Source organism: Bombus huntii, chromosome 5 (genome assembly GCF_024542735.1).
Source record: "Bombus huntii isolate Logan2020A chromosome 5, iyBomHunt1.1, whole genome shotgun sequence".
Classification (NCBI taxonomy): Eukaryota; Metazoa; Arthropoda; class Insecta; order Hymenoptera; family Apidae; genus Bombus; species Bombus huntii.
In genome coordinates, this window is record NC_066242.1 from 1,196,665 (window position 1) to 1,214,391 (window position 17,727).

At 30.2% G+C, this 17,727-nt stretch overlaps 3 protein-coding genes across 6 annotated transcripts; 2 read left to right on the top strand and 1 right to left on the bottom strand.

Annotated features, from left to right (window-relative positions):
• The first annotated feature begins 1,172 nt into the window (after nucleotides 1-1,172).
• On the top strand, nucleotides 1,173-5,610 carry LOC126865729 (RING finger protein 10). 2 transcript variants are annotated; one of them, XM_050618575.1, is made up of 12 exons: nucleotides 1,173-1,574; nucleotides 2,357-2,529; nucleotides 2,607-2,833; nucleotides 2,941-3,031; nucleotides 3,119-3,303; nucleotides 3,393-3,585; nucleotides 3,674-3,808; nucleotides 3,880-4,132; nucleotides 4,224-4,475; nucleotides 4,547-4,718; nucleotides 4,777-5,114; nucleotides 5,250-5,610. In XM_050618575.1, exons 1-12 carry the CDS (start codon nucleotides 1,505-1,507, stop codon nucleotides 5,342-5,344), a joined length of 2,184 nt encoding a protein of 727 aa, XP_050474532.1. In that variant the 5' UTR covers nucleotides 1,173-1,504; the 3' UTR covers nucleotides 5,345-5,610. The 2 variants fall into 2 exon arrangements, with proteins under 2 accessions (XP_050474532.1, XP_050474533.1); XM_050618576.1 differs by having other exon boundaries at nucleotides 3,895-4,132.
• A 1,112-nt stretch (nucleotides 5,611-6,722) lies between these two features.
• On the bottom strand, nucleotides 6,723-10,654 carry LOC126865731 (heat shock 70 kDa protein cognate 4). Its single transcript, XM_050618577.1, has 3 exons — nucleotides 10,495-10,654; nucleotides 10,165-10,380; nucleotides 6,723-8,795 (listed from the first exon to the last, which is right to left on the bottom strand). The coding sequence occupies exons 2-3, from the start codon at nucleotides 10,367-10,369 to the stop codon at nucleotides 7,060-7,062; spliced, it is 1,941 nt and encodes a 646-aa protein (XP_050474534.1). The 5' UTR covers nucleotides 10,370-10,380; nucleotides 10,495-10,654; the 3' UTR covers nucleotides 6,723-7,059.
• Nucleotides 10,655-10,936: 282 nt separating this feature from the next.
• LOC126865735 (synaptic vesicle 2-related protein) lies at nucleotides 10,937-17,423 on the top strand. Of its 3 annotated transcripts, XM_050618584.1 has the most exons (10): nucleotides 10,937-11,324; nucleotides 11,907-12,291; nucleotides 14,416-14,535; nucleotides 14,627-14,666; nucleotides 15,110-15,294; nucleotides 15,385-15,581; nucleotides 15,661-15,724; nucleotides 15,814-15,939; nucleotides 16,009-16,217; nucleotides 16,288-17,423. In XM_050618584.1, the coding sequence occupies exons 3-10, from the start codon at nucleotides 14,533-14,535 to the stop codon at nucleotides 16,892-16,894; spliced, it is 1,431 nt and encodes a 476-aa protein (XP_050474541.1). In that variant the 5' UTR covers nucleotides 10,937-11,324; nucleotides 11,907-12,291; nucleotides 14,416-14,532; the 3' UTR covers nucleotides 16,895-17,423. The 3 variants fall into 3 exon arrangements, with proteins under 3 accessions (XP_050474541.1, XP_050474540.1, XP_050474542.1); XM_050618583.1 differs by lacking the exons at nucleotides 10,937-11,324; nucleotides 11,907-12,291 and having other exon boundaries at nucleotides 14,180-14,535; XM_050618585.1 differs by lacking the exons at nucleotides 10,937-11,324; nucleotides 11,907-12,291 and having other exon boundaries at nucleotides 14,181-14,535; nucleotides 14,627-14,774.
• Nucleotides 17,424-17,727: the final 304 nt, after the last annotated feature.

The window sequence follows — 17,727 nt, forward strand, 5'->3', positions numbered from 1 at the left end:
AAAATGTAAAATTTTTAGCAATAAAAGAAATTATATACAGTTATTCATATTATTATTCGGACATTACTATCTCTGTATTTGTTGCTTTGTGTAGGAGGGTATGATTTAAATATCGATTTGCTTATTCCACGAGAACAATTTCTTTTTAACGATAATGTTTAATTATACATCTTATATAACACAACAAATATAAAGATAATGGTGTGTCCGAATAATAATATAAGTAAACTGTAATAACTTCTTACGTAAATACTAAATACATATTACTTTTTCCTTCGTCGCTGTTACATTACCAAGTGAACGTGTAAAGAACAAGCTCGCCGCGACATCTTTTAGGGCAACTTTATAATACATATGTTGTCAAAAACTGGTTAAGAATAGGCTCTTATTTTCCAGTGATTGAACATTTGACAGAACGATTTCAGCTATAATTTCAATATATTACTAATTTATATAATTTTCTAGACCTTGATTAAAATTATGTTAAGTGAATGTAAATTAATTTTATTTACAACAAAATCAACATATTTTACATGTGTATTACTATATCGGTAATTCAACTGTTACTCTATAATTATAACAACATGTAGTTACTTATCAAAAAATAAATTAAAACTGTATTGTACGTATTGAATCGCCCAGTAAGTTCGTTCCGATTTTTAAGGAATTTGATCGACAAGAAAGATTATATTGAAAAGTTTTTCGCCAAAAAACCTGAGAGGTTCTGAAAGGGTGGAATATTTAAATTGCATGAAAGATGTAGAAAGGTTATGGAACAAAATAGCACCTATATAATTCAATAAATGTATATCGAATCGAAGTGTAAATCGGAACAAACTTTCTAAACGACCCAATATTTTATTTTTTCTAAAATACAATAACATTAAATGATTATTATCATATACTACATAGGTTGTATCATAGCTTGTATCATATACTACATAGGTATACAAGAGATATGATAGAATTTGGTCGAAAGTTTTTGTAAAACGGAAGTTAAATTATGTTATCCACCAATGTCATATCGAAAATTACGCACTCTATATACATACATCATTTTTAATGTGTATCTATAGAGATAAAAAAAGAATCAAAATCCACACTAATAATATTAGCTCATCATCAAAATGTTTGTAAATTATTCTAGTATTTGATGTGTATCACGTATTACTACTTGCGCAAGTCATCAGTTTCGTCGCCATCATAGCGACGAGATCGGGATCGCTTTTGGCCGTTGAGCCAGAAATTGGGATCATCATCGTTCACGACGAAAAGCAAAGCAGAGCTTTTGCTCTGTTAACACCTGTGTTTTTGGTCACCCTAGTACCGTCACATCGGCCGTGAACTATCGGCATCTCAAGAAATTTTTCTTCACCTTTGACGATAACGAAACATGGCTTATTGAAGAAGATGAAGGGCCTGCAGAAATACATTGTTTCTCCATACGGAGGAAACCGTAGCCTCAACAAACCTGGAATTCAGCACGAACGCTTTCGTGCCAGAAATGGAAAAAAATACGAAATTTCCACAATCCTCCGCAAAGGGGGTTCCTGCTGATGCTAAAAAAAACCAAGGTGCGTTATCTGAATGTTGATTGCTTCGATAACGACGTCACCATTTCGCTGACGTCTTAGTTGCTTACTTTTTACAAAAAAGACATTTATTTCTGATGTCCTATGACTTCTTTTAGAAATACTGATCTCTACTACTCATTATATCTATTTGTAACAATCTATTTTGATAAAATATTTTAATTATCTGTATAATCCATTGAATTCTTCGAAAATTCATAGACTGATACGTATAAAACATTCTTGTAATATATATACAAATTTAAATACTAATTAATTCTGTACAAGGTGTCCCACGCAACTAGGACAAGCTATAGTTCTGAAACAATAGAAGATAAAAAGGAATTTCATTAAGCAAAATTAAAAGATTTTGAATGATGTATAATCTAGTATAGATGTCTACTTCAAAAATAGTATATATATAATATTTAATTACTGTTGAGTAATTGAATATATATCTCCTAAACTAATGTCCTTTTATAAGAAGAGATTTAATACCTCTTTATGTAGAATTATGATCTAGATCAACTAACGTGATCAAAAATATATTATTCCATCTAGAACAGCAAACTTGACCTTCATATGTCCTCTACGCATCCTCCTGTAAAAAAACTAATCACATAAAATTATATTCTCTTCAAAACATTCAATTTTTATCTGAAACATTTTTCATTATATATATGTGTATATATATTTATATATATACATAGTTTATAATATATCTTGAAATTATACCAGTGTTTTATTGAAAAAACTTAAAAAATTATAAATTATTATTTATGTAGATATTATAAACAAACTTTTTCCAAGGAGCTCGCGCAGACGTGAATCAGCAGGTACTAGCAATTTTTCAAAATCTGAACAATCAAGGAAGTGTAATGTACAAAAAACAAAAAATTTTGATAAGAGACCAAAACCTAAAGGACAATATCATGGCAGTTCAAAGGAGGATACCAAGGTTACTTCCCATATTCGTTTGTATTTGGCATATTTAATTTATATATAAAACTAGATTCAAATTATTTAAATTTTTAGGTAGTGCAAGCAGAATTAGCTGAGCCTGGCTCAGTAGTGGTCCAAGGAAGTAAAAAGCAGAACTTGAATCATCTGCTGAATTTTCATTATGAACCACGTGAAATGCAAGGTGGTTCAGGTACATGGAATCATGGAAAATCGATAAAAGGTTTGCCTCGGAACAGTAATAGATGCCTTCCACCAGTGCAACGCCATAAATACAACAAAGAACAGTTTTTGCAAGCTAGGTAACATATTTTATATTAATTTGACATAAGGTTGGTAGGATATAAGGTATGACAATGATATAAGGTTAACATACTAACATAAATCTTATTATTTTACTATTCTTTAGTTGCCAGTTTGTTGTAAATGCCAATGGGAATTATACGTTATATTTAAGTGATCCTGATGTACTAGTTGACTGGAAATTGATAGAACAAATTGTAAGTTATAAATATGTTGGTAAAAGATTTTTTAAATGCTGTTTATTTTAATAATAATCATGATAATCATGAAATTTTATTGTTTAGAAACTTCACAGTTCTGAAAACTTATCATGCCCGATATGTTTGTATCCACCAGTTGCTGGAAAAATAACACGTTGTGGTCACGTCTATTGTTGGCCATGTATCCTTCATTATTTATCACTTTCTGATAAACCCTCGCGTAAATGTCCTATTTGTGATGAATCTGTTCAAAAATCTGATTTAAAAAGGTAATTTATTTGAATGTATAAATAATAATACACTTTTTAATTAAATTTTTGTGAAGGAATTAAAATTCTCTTTTTCTTTTCTATTTCAGTGTTAACGAAGTCACTCAAAGTACGTTAAATTTAGGAGATACTATCACTTTACGTTTGATGCGCCGTGAGAAAGGGTCACTGCTTGCAGTACCTGTTGGATCTGTAATTCACAATCCAACAAACTTTTTCCCACTATCAGAAACTATTAGCAATCAAGTGTATTCAAAACTCCTTATTGCAAGTACAGAAGATGTAAGTTCCTGAGTCTTCCAAAAATCAAAGTGTAAAAATTTAAAACTGTCAATGCTAATTATGATTCGTATCATGAATTATAATTCAGGTGATGAATATCATTGAATGTGAACGTACACAGTTGAAATTTGAACTATCAGATAATCCTGATTCTCCGGAAAATTGTTATATTGAACAGGCGCTTGATGAACTTTCGAAAAGAGAAGGGGAATTATTACAAAGGGTAAAATTAATTGAAATAGACTTTTTTACTTCCTAACTTAAAGCATTATAAGTAAAAGTTTTTGCGAATAGCAAAATTCTTTACAGGTAAAATCAGAAATTCCTCTAAATGAAACTTCAACATTGGCCTACAAATTACAAATAGAAAAAGCCGATATTGAGAAACATTTATCTCAATCAAGATCTCTAGACTATGAAGAAACAAATACTTCAACAAAAAGGAATAAAAAGGACGTGGATGAAGAAATATTAAAATCTGCGGAAAATTCGTCTAACGGCGTTCAATTAACCTCAGACATACCAAAATTCTTTTATTTTTATCAAGGTTCTTAATACTTTTTATTATTTTTATTTCTGTTTATAATTTTTAATTTATTTATGAAAAATTATATTTAATATACGTGTATGATTTTCAGCGGAAGATGGGCAGCATCTGTATCTTCATGCAATGAATGTAAAAATGTTAGAAATGCAATATGGCAGTCTTGAAAATTCCCCTCGTGTGATAATGGGAAAACTTCTCGAAAAAGAGGGAGGAAGTCTTACAGAAGATCTAAGACGTAGACTAAGATACTTATGTCACTTGCCATTAACTTGCCAATTCGAGGTAGCTGAAATTGAATTAAAGCCACCAATTGTGTCAGAGGAGGTTTTATCTTCATTTCAAGGTAATTTTTTCGTTGTATTTGCAATTCTTAATTTCTATTGATATCTCAATCTATGTTATGATTTGTTATAGATCAGTTGACACTGAGGCACAAACACAGGCAACAACGAGAACGTGACGAAAGAAAAAGAGAAAAACAAATTACCGAGGAAGAAAATAAGCGAATGGGAAGATATCCAACTCCTGCTGTACACATTGATTCACGGCGACATTTTCCTCGATGGCAGCCAGAATTGTTTTCTGAGTATATATACTTACATAATACACTATCGTATGCCATGATACATTCAATATGTTTGCAGGGAAAGTGTTCTGTCACCATTAGAATCTACGGCGGCTTCAAGCGTAGCTAGTAGTCCATCTTCCAACACATTTGATGAAATGGTTGCATCTAGACAAACTGATAATGTTGCTCACGAACAGGGACCATCATTTGCAGAAATGTTGCGAAATACTGGCACGCGTTTGAAATCGCAAACACTATGGCCATCGATTAACTCCACACATAAGAAACAGTATTCTAGTCTGACTGTTCAGACGCCCTCGAGAAACACCGAAGAAGAAGATTATATCTCAGTACCATCATACAGTCAGAATTTTGGTGATGCTTTAGCAGTCGCTTTACAACAAACCAAGTTAGGTAAGCCCTATATTGTAACTATAATTATATATATTATTTTATCATTTTATTTGAGATGTGAATCATCTAATTGTATCTTTTATTTATAAATAATTAATAAGCACAATTAAAATTTGATATTTATTTATTTTTTAGAAACAGAGAAAAATGGAGGTGAAAAGAAAAAGAAGAAAAAGAAGAAAGGGAAATCAACCATATTGTTTGCAACTACTGTGGCACATGAATCTTAATTTTTTTCATGATAATGCTTGCACTTTACGTTATTTTCGAATTTCGCGTTTCCATTATGTATTTTATTACCGCGTGTTATATTTCAGATTATTTCGGGTATATGTTAGGAAATTTATCAAGTTCTAGTATAAATCGTAACATATAATTATATATCATCCTCCATTTGTGAAACTTTCATCATTATATTATCGATTATTGAACAATTGTTTCCTGTAGCATTCGGGTCTGTTGTGCTTGCAAATAAAATTTAGTTTCATGGAAAGTATTCTGAGTCTTTTATTACAATGACTGTTACAATTCAAATTGATAAAAAGATAAACAAGAAACTCTTCCTATTTCTTATTCTATAAAGAACATGATGGTTGAATCATTTATTTGGCTGTATAGTTAATGTGTATGCTATGTACATATACATATAGAACAAATTTAAGTTTCAAAAAAACTTTCCACGATCTCTTTAAAATTTTTGAATAGAAGTGAACTTATTTGCTCAATAACTGCAGCTAAATAATTTTTACCTTTTTGAACTCATTTACATTTTAATTTTTCATGCTTCTCTGTATTCTCCTTCTTTATATTTTACTATACAATTTGTCTCCTTTTTTTTTGTACAAAAGACTAAAGAATTACGAAAAACTTCATAAAATTTAATTGTTACTACCGGTTTTATTCTTCTCACCAACTTTAGAGGTACGAAATGTTGAGTTTTTAAATTACTTAAAATAAAATATCGGTTTTGGGATGAACTATAAAATTGTTTGCTACTACAAAATATATTTAATATTGAGGTAGGACGACAGCCATATAAGTGACATTCTATGGAATTGGATATTCCAATGTATTTAAAATATCATGACTCAAGTTCATTTTAATACTTAGCCAACCGCGCGCGCCACAACGAGCTATACGTTTCTCACCGCAATGGACAAGCCAACCTATACGCTGTCTACCGCGCAATTTTCCAAGCAATGCGGATTAATATTTACTATTTCAAAAACACAGAAGTCTAAAAATTACTTAAGTGGTCAATTATATTTTGCGGTAATGATTTTAACGATTTCATATATTGTTTATACAAAATATCAAATTAAAAGTATATAACAATTATCTTTTGTAGTTTATGCAAAAAATATAGGTAAAATTAAAAATTCATAATTCATTTTAATATTTTTTTACAGTATGGGGTATCGTTTGATTATAACTTTATTTAATCATAACTGATAGTGTAACTTTTTAATTTATTTTAACACCACTAAATTGGTGTATTTTATTATATACTGTACTTTATAAAAGCAGCAAAAGTGGCGCAATTAATTGGGAACAATTCCAGGTAAACAATAATTGATAATAAAAAAAAAGGTAATAAATTATAAACAATTATGTAAGTTTCAGGGATTGTTTTATATTTTCATGGTTTTTTTGAACATAGAAAATCATCACAACTGATCTGCTATCGACATTATCGGATTACAAGTACAATAAAGTTATTTTTTACGCATTGTAATCTATTGAAAATTATTTGGCTAGTTTACAAAAACAGAATAAATAAATCTAAAATAATTTTTACGACGTAGTAGAAGAGAAAACTGAAACCTAGATAAATTAATACTCGGGAACGAAAGACCGCAGCTGTGAAATTCTATGTTCTTCGAATTGATGTTATCCTCTGCATAGGAATAAATCATGGAGAAGGCAGTGGCAAGTAAGTAACAATTTAGTCGACTTCTTCGATAGTAGGACCAGATGCACCACCACCAGGAGCACCACCTCCTGCTCCTGGGAAACCTCCAGGCATTCCACCAGGCATTCCTCCAGTACCCTGATACAACTTTGTAACAATAGGATTACATATAGCCTCTAATTCTTTCTGTTTATGTTCATATTCTTCTTTATCAGCCAATTGATTGGCATCAAGCCACTTAATGATATCGTTGCATTTATCCAATACAACTTGCTTGTCACTGGCGCTGATTTTATCCTTGAGTTTCTCATCTTCCACTGTGCTCTTCATGTTAAAGCAGTAAGACTCAAGACCATTCTTAGCAGCGATAGTTTCTTTCTGTTTTTCATCTTCGCTACGATATTTTTCAGCTTCGTTGACCATTCTTTCAATGTCTTCTTTGCTAAGACGACCTTTGTCGTTGGTAATGGTAATTTTGTTCTCTTTCCCAGTAGATTTATCCACTGCAGAGACATTCAGAATACCATTGGCATCAATGTCAAATGTGACTTCAATCTGAGGAACTCCTCGAGGGGCTGGTGGAATACCACTGAGCTCAAATTTACCTAATAAGTTGTTATCCTTCGTCATAGCACGTTCACCTTCATAAACTTGAATCAATACTCCTGGTTGATTATCAGCATATGTAGTGAAGGTTTGAGTCTGTTTTGTTGGAATAGTAGTATTTCTCTTGATAAGGGCAGTCATAACACCACCAGCAGTTTCGATACCAAGAGATAGAGGTGTTACATCAAGAAGCAGTAGATCTTGTACTTCTTCAGACTTGTCACCATGTAGAATAGCAGCTTGTACAGCAGCTCCATAAGCTACAGCTTCGTCAGGGTTGATAGACTTGTTCAATTCTTTCCCATTAAAGAAGTCCTGCAGTAACTTTTGGATCTTAGGAATACGCGTGGATCCACCAACCAAAACGATATCGTGAATCTGAGCTTTATCCATTTTGGCATCGCGTAATGACTTTTCCACTGGCTCGAGTGTTCCTCTGAAGAGATCAGCACAAAGCTCTTCAAATCGAGCTCTGGTGATTGAGGTATAAAAGTCAATTCCCTCATAGAGCGAATCAATTTCGATACTAGCTTGAGTAGACGAAGACAAAGTGCGTTTCGCACGTTCGCAAGCTGTCCTCAAACGACGAAGAGCACGTTTATTTGCAGTCAGATCTTTCTTGTATTTGCGTTTGAATTCTTGGACAAAGTGATTGACCATACGATTGTCGAAATCTTCGCCGCCAAGATGAGTGTCTCCTGCTGTTGACTTGACCTCAAAAATGCCATCTTCGATGGTCAAAATTGAGACATCAAAGGTGCCACCACCAAGGTCAAAGATTAGGACGTTGCGCTCGGTGGTAGTTTTTTTATCCAAGCCGTAAGCAATGGCGGCAGCGGTGGGTTCGTTGATGATACGTAAAACATTCAAACCCGAGATGGTGCCAGCGTCCTTGGTTGCCTGACGCTGCGAGTCGTTGAAGTAAGCAGGTACAGTGATCACGGCATTGCTGACACTCTTGCCAAGGTATGCCTCAGCAGTTTCCTTCATCTTTACCAGGACCATTGAACTCACTTCTTCAGGGAAGAAAGTCTTCGTCTCTCCTTTGTAATATACTTGAATTTTGGGTTTGCCACCATCGTTTACAACAGTGAAGGGCCAATGTTTCATATCAGCCTGAACAGTGGGATCCTCGAAACGGCGGCCTATGAGACGCTTGGCATCTGAAAATAAGTAGAAAATTAAATACTTCTTTGTCCTTTGTATTCTCAATTTAAAATTTAAGTTTTGAATATAAAATTTGACTAGAATTTCAATGTCGTTTAACAACATTTTTAACGTAGTAAGCGTTTGTGCTATTTTTTATTATATTAACAATGTGAGGACTGAAGACGCAAATTTGCTTCTTTCATTTTCCAACGGTTGGGGACCAGAGACGCGAATTCATGTCTTACATATTTCATGCGGTATCTTATAAAAATACTAACTACTGTTAAATGGAACAGTAAAAAAGGCAATGGATGCTATAAACAAATTATGAATGTGTTTTTACAATACATGCTTGAATAATACGAAAACGTTACCAATATATTAAATATAATATTAGTCGGTTTAAATCTTTTCAATCGATCCAAAAACACGCGGAAATTCGTATTATATATGCTCGTCTATATATAGGCTATATGCTTGTCAGAGCAGCCGGTCCCCAACGTTATTTTTAAGACTTCTATAAAATAAAAAATCACCTTTTATGTGAAAAATTTTTATTGAAATAATTTATCACGTTAATAAAATAAATAGAAAGATCTTGTAACATTTCGAATTTCTAATTCAATAAAAGTATCATATTTATTAAACAATAATCCGAAACAAAGATAACGTAATGGCGACCACTAACCGTTATGCCCGTACATCCTTGCACCTGCGCGTGCGTACACAACGCATATCCATTACATATTATAGATCGAGCTTCTTATCGTCTACCATATTAAAAATTCTCCACGCAAATTTATAAAATTTCAAAGTAGTGCTATTTTATCATTAATTAAAACGAACAATCCATTGTCATTTTACAACCATTCCCATTAAGTTACTACAATAATAATTCAAATACTCAGAAAAATGTTGGAAGTCAATTCATAAAAATTAAAATATTAATTAATACCGTTAAAAACTAGCTTAAAATTAATTCAGAAACTGTAGTAAAAAAAATACATCTTGAATAATGTTAAAAAAGAATCTTATCCACATAATATGGAAATTTTCATTAGTATTAATTTTATAAAATTTTCATTCGAAAAAATCTCTAAATGTTTCATAACACTTAATTACAAGATCCATAAATTAGTTTTTGTATTTTTACACACGTACTAATAAATCTATTTCAATTCCAATGGATATAAATAATTTGAAGAAAATGTTTACCAGATAATGGAATTTTACAAAAATGCATTCAAGATTTCAAAAAATGATTTGTATTTCATCAACAAAAAATACAAAAACATATGCGGAATAAATTTTTCACAGTAAAAGGAAAGATTTATGACTATCCATGAGATGTAATATGAAAAATATTTGATAAAATAGACTTACCGAAGATGGTGTTGTTAGGGTTCATGGCTACTTGGTTTTTGGCAGCATCACCAATTAACCGTTCAGTTTCGGTGAATGCAACATAGCTAGGTGTTGTACGATTTCCTTGATCATTGGCAATGATTTCCACCTTCCCGTGCTGGAATACACCAACGCAGGAGTAAGTGGTGCCGAGATCAATACCAACTGCAGGTGCTTTGGCCATCTTTGCTTTTTCTGTACAAGATATAAATGGAAATTAAATTTATGAACAAAACGTTGAAATGAATTTCCAATTAGATTAATGTCAAATATTGTAGAAGCAAATACGGATACAGTGGGTACACACACCTTTCTTCTTTACTCGCTTGTAAAAGTTCGCTTCGTAGGACAGTGAAGAGATTCTCCGTTTGACGATTCGCAACGTGAGTGAAGAATCCGTATCCGCATTTCGGTATATATTACTTTCCCAGAGGACGCTTCTGGAATGTTCTTCCTATTCAAGCACCTTCTATCAACCAATCAGAAATCAGATTCTGTTAGACTTGCGTCATTACTGGATACGCGCCACGAACTACGTATATCAATGGTAGAATTTTATGTGGTTATTGATTGATTCGAAAGAAGTTTACAAAACACAAAAATTATTTTAATTTCTTGTAACTATTTTTTAAACGATCAAAGTATAAATGAAATAATTTTTTAAACAATCTCCAGCTGGAACAACAGATAATACGGAAGTAGAGTACAAGGAAGTTGGAAAAAATTTAGTAACTAGTTCTAGAAAGTGTGTAGTTACACACACAAGTATATGTGAAGTTTATATCCATGCATGGTTGTGGTTTGCTTTGTTTTAAGATTCCTTAATTTCTGTGACAATTGTGTAACCTTTATAGATTATGTGTTCACTTCATGACCGTGTCACTTTTGACATATGTATGAAAATTAAGCTGATATTACAGACAATGAACATTATATTACATTATATTACATACAATTTAAATACAATGCGTATTCACTTTGTACAGTAACATATCTCTAATAACAATTATTTATAGAATATATATGTATGTATGTACATACATATTGTACATATGTCAACGTTAAAAGACGTCAATTTCAATGAATAATAATGCTGCATCATCACAATGACATAATAACAATGAATTTGATAAAAAATCGTAAGAAATATACATATATTCTATCACATATTCGTTCTTAAATTAAAATAAAATTATGCTACATTATAAATTTAATTCATTGTCAAATTAATAATAGCCATTAATTAATGATTAATGTAGCATAAAATCGGACAAATAGACTATTCTAGAATTTTATATCTATTGTATTATTATATTTCTTTGCTGTCACATCGATATATTGATTCAATTTAACAAACATTTCTCGATTTCCATTTATGTATATACTTGAAAATCTGTATTACATGTATAATGAACATGTAACACATACATATTCTTATACCAATTGTGACGCATGAACAATGTATCTGCTTATGAGTTTGTATATATACATATATATGTATACATATAAACATCATAAGCTTTAAATAACCATGAAAATATCACAAGGTTACATTAAAAAGAAAGTCATTTATATTTCACAACTTATTTTCATTTATTTGAAAATTATTCATATTTTGACTAAATAATCAATTTTTTAAACAAATTGATATATTAAATTTATTATATTTCATGGCAATAAAAGCAGTAAATTATGTATTCATAACGTATAATTTTTTACAGCTAACATTTGGCTTCTAAGAATACACGTAAATGATAATAATAAAGATAATAAAAAAGAATATGGAATATTTTACGATACTTTATAAGCTTTTAGATTTCCTGTACTAAGTATCATTTTATTTAAGAGAGATATATGTATATCATAAACCATATATAAACGTATGAAAAGATCATAGAATGTTAAAAACTTGTTCATCGATATCAATAAAGCTGAACATATTTATTCTTTTAATCATAGTAATTATTAGATAAAAGCGATATTCTCATTTTATTCTTATTTTCTGAGGTATCGTTTGAATTATATAATTTGTAGAATTTTCTTGAAACTTTTCTTGGAAATGAACGCAGCCCATGTGACAAAGCACAGTGCATGCAATCAATGACGGTAAGCATTGCGGTAGAGTTCGCGAATTGTAGAATCTTCCAGTACGTTCCCGTGTAGTCATGCTATATATACTCGTCCAATACGCTGTATAGTTGCTACTGTACGTTAATATATGTGTGTTATTTGATCGAGACATTTTCAAATGTACTCTTTATTGCTTATTAAAGCCATTTTTACGAAAGTATACTTTTTGATATGTTTTATATCGAAGATGTATACATCCCGCTAAATATATTTATGCATGCGATCAATGTGAATCATACTTAAAGTAATCTTATATCTGTATTTAATCGATCAAAACCTCGCCTTTTTAGTTATAGAATATTCTAGCTAACTTTTACAAGAACCGGAAAAAGGTTAATTTATACGATATTAATTTATATTATGAATGAATTTATATATATATATTATGGATGAATTCAATAGAAAGATTAATAACAATAAGAATTGTTACATTATAGTAAATAACATTGGTTTCGATATATTAATAGAATTAATGAAATCTCACTAATCTTATTTAATCCATTTTAATTTATTGCATAAGAAGAAGGATAGTAAAAATTTACAAAAAAGAGAATATTGAAATATCTATCTAGTTCATTCAACATACTTACATATGTAAATATGTACATACATATACGTATGTATGTATTTTCTTTTCATGAACGATAATCATCGCACTACGTCATCAAACTGTAACGGCAAACTGCGTTATTAATCTATGATATAATTTGCGTCTTTTTTTTCCCTTTAGTAAAACTAATTATAAAAGTATTTAAAATTTTTAAGATTTTCTTTAGTAATTCATAAAATTAATTTATATTTCGAAAAATATTTTTTCAAATTCATAATGAAATTTATTTTATCAAATAACATATATTATGTATTTTGTTATAGACTACTATAGATTATTAGAGAAACTAGAAATGAGGTTGGATCTTGATTGTTCATTACCATACATTGACATAACATGAATCCTTTCATAACTTAATACGTTGTAGCGTTTATAATCGTAAAATCTCGTTATCAACAAATGTCGTCATATTAGAAGATTATCGTTTATGGTATAGCCGTAGTAAAGCTTTCAAAAGTTTAACAAAGGAAAGAAGAGGCGACAGACGATACTGATAGGCACGGTTGTATATACAGATATAGAAACTCTCATAACGGGAGTAAGGCTCGTGATATTATGAGGTGTTTTAAAAATCGACCAATAGCCATAACACTGCAATCGATTTATTAAACTTTTACAGCTTTTGTATTTAAGGCCATCTTTCGGTAAAAACAATAACTATATACACTGAAGATAAAAAATATGAACTAATTTACTTTTCATAACGTTTCACAATTTATTTAAACTAAATACATATTATATTAAACTATATATATAGTATTTTATGTGATACTGTTTTTTGTGATTATGTGAATAAATGTAACATGCAATACTTTTTCATATCCTACCACCATTATTTTATTAAGATTTATCAATGATGGCACCATCATCTGTATCCACATTACTTATTATTCTATCATATTGTACATATTTCAATTATTCTAATTTGTTATCAACGTAATTCTTTTTATAAATAATCAGTTAGAGACAAGAGTTCGAAGAATTCAGGCCTGCTGTGCAGATTGGGAAATTTTATCTAAGTCTATTACAAAATTTGGATTTCGTGTTAAAATATTTAATTAAATAAGTCAAGTTTCTTTAATGTAAAAATATTTATTTTATTGAATTGAACATGTTTTTTAGTTATTTGAAATAAGTTGCAAGATCCCCACGACCAACGACCGATTTGCAAAGCACACCTCTCCATATTAAGAGTCTTGTCCCCACTATGGGAGTTTCCAGACTTATATATATACAATGAGAGAGGAAATTTTCTCTTTGGTACAATGTATGCGATATATGACCGTGGTGTATACTGTATACGATTGTTTAATTAGTGTAATTGACAGACTGTCAAATATAATCTCATCTTTAAGGAAATATTAATGAAGTAATCTGTAAATCAATTAATTGTACTAGTGACAGTTAAATATTTGATTATTTTGTATATGATATACAAACGATCATGTCTAATGCATCACAAATGTCTAACGAACCTTATCGTGAATTAGGAGAATTACGCGGTTCGGAATTGAATGTTAATTCAGGAAATGTGTCAAGATGTAGTAGAAATTTTGGAAATTGTATTGAACGCTCCTTGGAACTTTCTTCTGTTGTAGTTATTCCAGATGGTAAAGTATTTTTTTAAGAATATCTATATCGTAACATGTGTAAATTATTATAATGTATCTTTACAATATTACTGACAATTTTTATGTACAGGATAATCTGCTTAAACTTATCTATAAAGGAGCGGGTGACTGTAAGTTATGTAAATATCTTATTATGCATGGAAAATATAACATCAGATTTTTTAAAATGGGATTGCTTTCCTTTGCATGGGTCTTGAGATGATTCAGTTTCTTCTTGGGTATGAATAAAATGTTACTAACAATTTATTTCATTAAAGTATGTGATACATACTCTTTTATAACATAACTCTAATTAACAAGTTGATTTTTTAAATCTCCTACATGTATTAAGCCTATATATGTTATAATATGAAATATTTTATACATATATATATTATATGTAAATATTATATGTAGTATTTTTTTTTAACTTGAATAAGTAAATAATTAAACATGTAATACATGTATTACATACAAGTATTATATACAATAACTACTGACAATTTATTTCTAAAGCGATTTGTTTTATTGAAATTTAATATTTCTCTTAATATTGTGATAATTTCATTGGCAGATACATTTACTGTTGTTCAAGCTATCAATGCATTAGGATTTGGAAAATTTCAAGTTAAGTTATCTTTATTTACCGGTCTCTGTTGGATGGTAGATAGTATGGAAATAACAATATTAAGCATTTTAAGTCCATCCTTACATTGTGATTGGGGTATAACTAGATATCAACAAGCTTTAACAACCACGGTATAATAGAACCATTGTTCAATAATATAGTCATATGTAATAAAATTTTTCCAATGATTTTTATCTAATACATTATTGCATTTATTTCAGGTTGTTTTCCTTGGTATGATGCTAAGTTCTACGTTTTGGAGTAATTTAAGTGATAGATATGGTAGTAAACAATCTTTAACTTTATGTGCAATATTGCTACTTTATTATGCTCTTTTAAGTGCTTTTGCACCAAATTTTCTGTGGATTTTATTACTTAGGGGATTAGTTGGTTTTGCTATTGGTTGTGTACCACAATCGTAAGTATTTGGTAAGTCCTATAAATAAAAGTATTAATGTTCTTAGGGCAGATATGAATAACATCAGTTATTATTTCAGAGTAACATTGTATGCAGAATTTCTTCCTGCAAAACAAAGAGCAAAATGTGTCATTTTGTTAGATGTAAGTTCTACTCACTCAGTCATACTCTCTCATAAATAAATTTCATGTAAACATTTACATTGCTCATATGAAGTAATTATTTTTTATAGTGTTTTTGGGCACTTGGAGCCTGTTTTGAAGTGGCAATAGCATTGGTAATAATGCCAACCTTTGGTTGGAGATGGCTTCTCATTTTATCAACAATACCACTTCTTGTATTTGCTATTATTACTCCAGTAAATATTAAAAATCAAGCATTTATAACAAGTATTAAATGACATTTTTTACCTGATACTTTTTGTTAGTGGTTACCAGAGTCTACAGTATTTGATATAACGAGCGGAAGAATGGATAAAGCTGTTTCAACTTTAGAACGAGTAGCAAGAGAAAATAAAAAACCTTTACCTCCAGGAAGATTAGTTATGGATCGCTTTTATCAAATTAATCATGGCAAATTGAAAGATGTATTAAGCAAGGAAATGTGTAGGACATCTACCTTGCTTTGGCTTGTATGGTAAATACTACATGTGGTAAATATTATATCTTGATACATTATATAAATAATGGTAATGGCGTTATTTTAGGATGAGTACAGCATTTTGTTATTATGGTGTTGTATTAATGACTACAGAATTATTCCATACATCATCTGAACAATGTAGTTTGTGGGAAAACAAAAAGGAAGATACTTGTCAATTAGATTGTCGTTTAGAAAGGAGTGATTACATCGATCTTCTTTGGACAACGTTAGCTGAATTTCCAGGAATTTTTTCCACTATTTTTGCGATTGAAAAAATTGGTAGAAGAAAGACAATGGCGTTCCAATTAATAATGTTTGCTATGTTAATCTGTTTCTTAGGTAGAGCTTGTCTATTAAACAGAGCAGCATTAACACTAGCAATTTTTCTAGCTAGAGGTTTAATTGCCGGCGTGTTTCAAGCTGCATATGTGTACACTCCAGAAGTGTATCCGACTCATTTACGTAGTATCGGTGTTAGTACTTGTAGTGCAATGGCTAGAATTGGTGCAATGGTTACACCATACATAGCACAAGTATTTCTTCAATGGTCTATTACTGGAGCAATGGCAATTTATGCTGCAACAGCATTATGTGCTGCAATAGCTACTCTTGCTTTACCTGTTGAAACGAAAAATCATACATCTAATGACACAACTCAAGAGACGCGATAAAGTTTTAACCTTTTTTCATTTTTCTTCTTTTTACTACTGAAATATTTTAAGAGGGAAGATTTCATCAACATTATAACATTTTGCAATAGTCGTTAAACTAACAGTTTTCCGGTGATGAAAAACAAATTCGTTTCTATTTATTGGATATTCGTTTATTTTGTTTTTACAATGTTATAATTACATATATGCATAACTAGTATTACTTTTTGTTCCTGACTAATTTTGTTTTATAAATTACTTGAATGAATGGGATACACTATACATCATAAGTTATTTAACATATGTGTATTTACTTTTCTGTAACACTTTAGACAGTGATAGTAAGTTTTAAACTTATAAGAAATATACAAAGACTGATATATAAAATATTAAATATTAATATATAACAGAAGTGCCAAAATGCACAAACGTGCAGGATTAATGTACACACGCTAAACCATAACTTTTGTTATCTATTTTAGTATTACAACAATAACATAATTTATTTTCATAAATAACAAAGCATGTAAAGCTACAATATATATATATATCTAAAAAAAAGCACATTATTTCTATTTCATGATCTAAAATTGAAAATACAAAATTGTACCAAATTAATAAATTTATCACAATTTTACTAAGTACGAAATTTCTTTATAGTGTACCCAAATAAAATATAATATATTTACAAATGCTGGAAGAATCCTAATAAATTGTAGAATCTTGTACTTTTTTTATGCAATCAATTCTTAATATACAGATCTCCATATAATGTAGTAAACAAATTTCGAACTTTCAAATTTTAATTAAAATTATCAATAGCATTTAATATTTATTAATTTTAGAAAATTAAT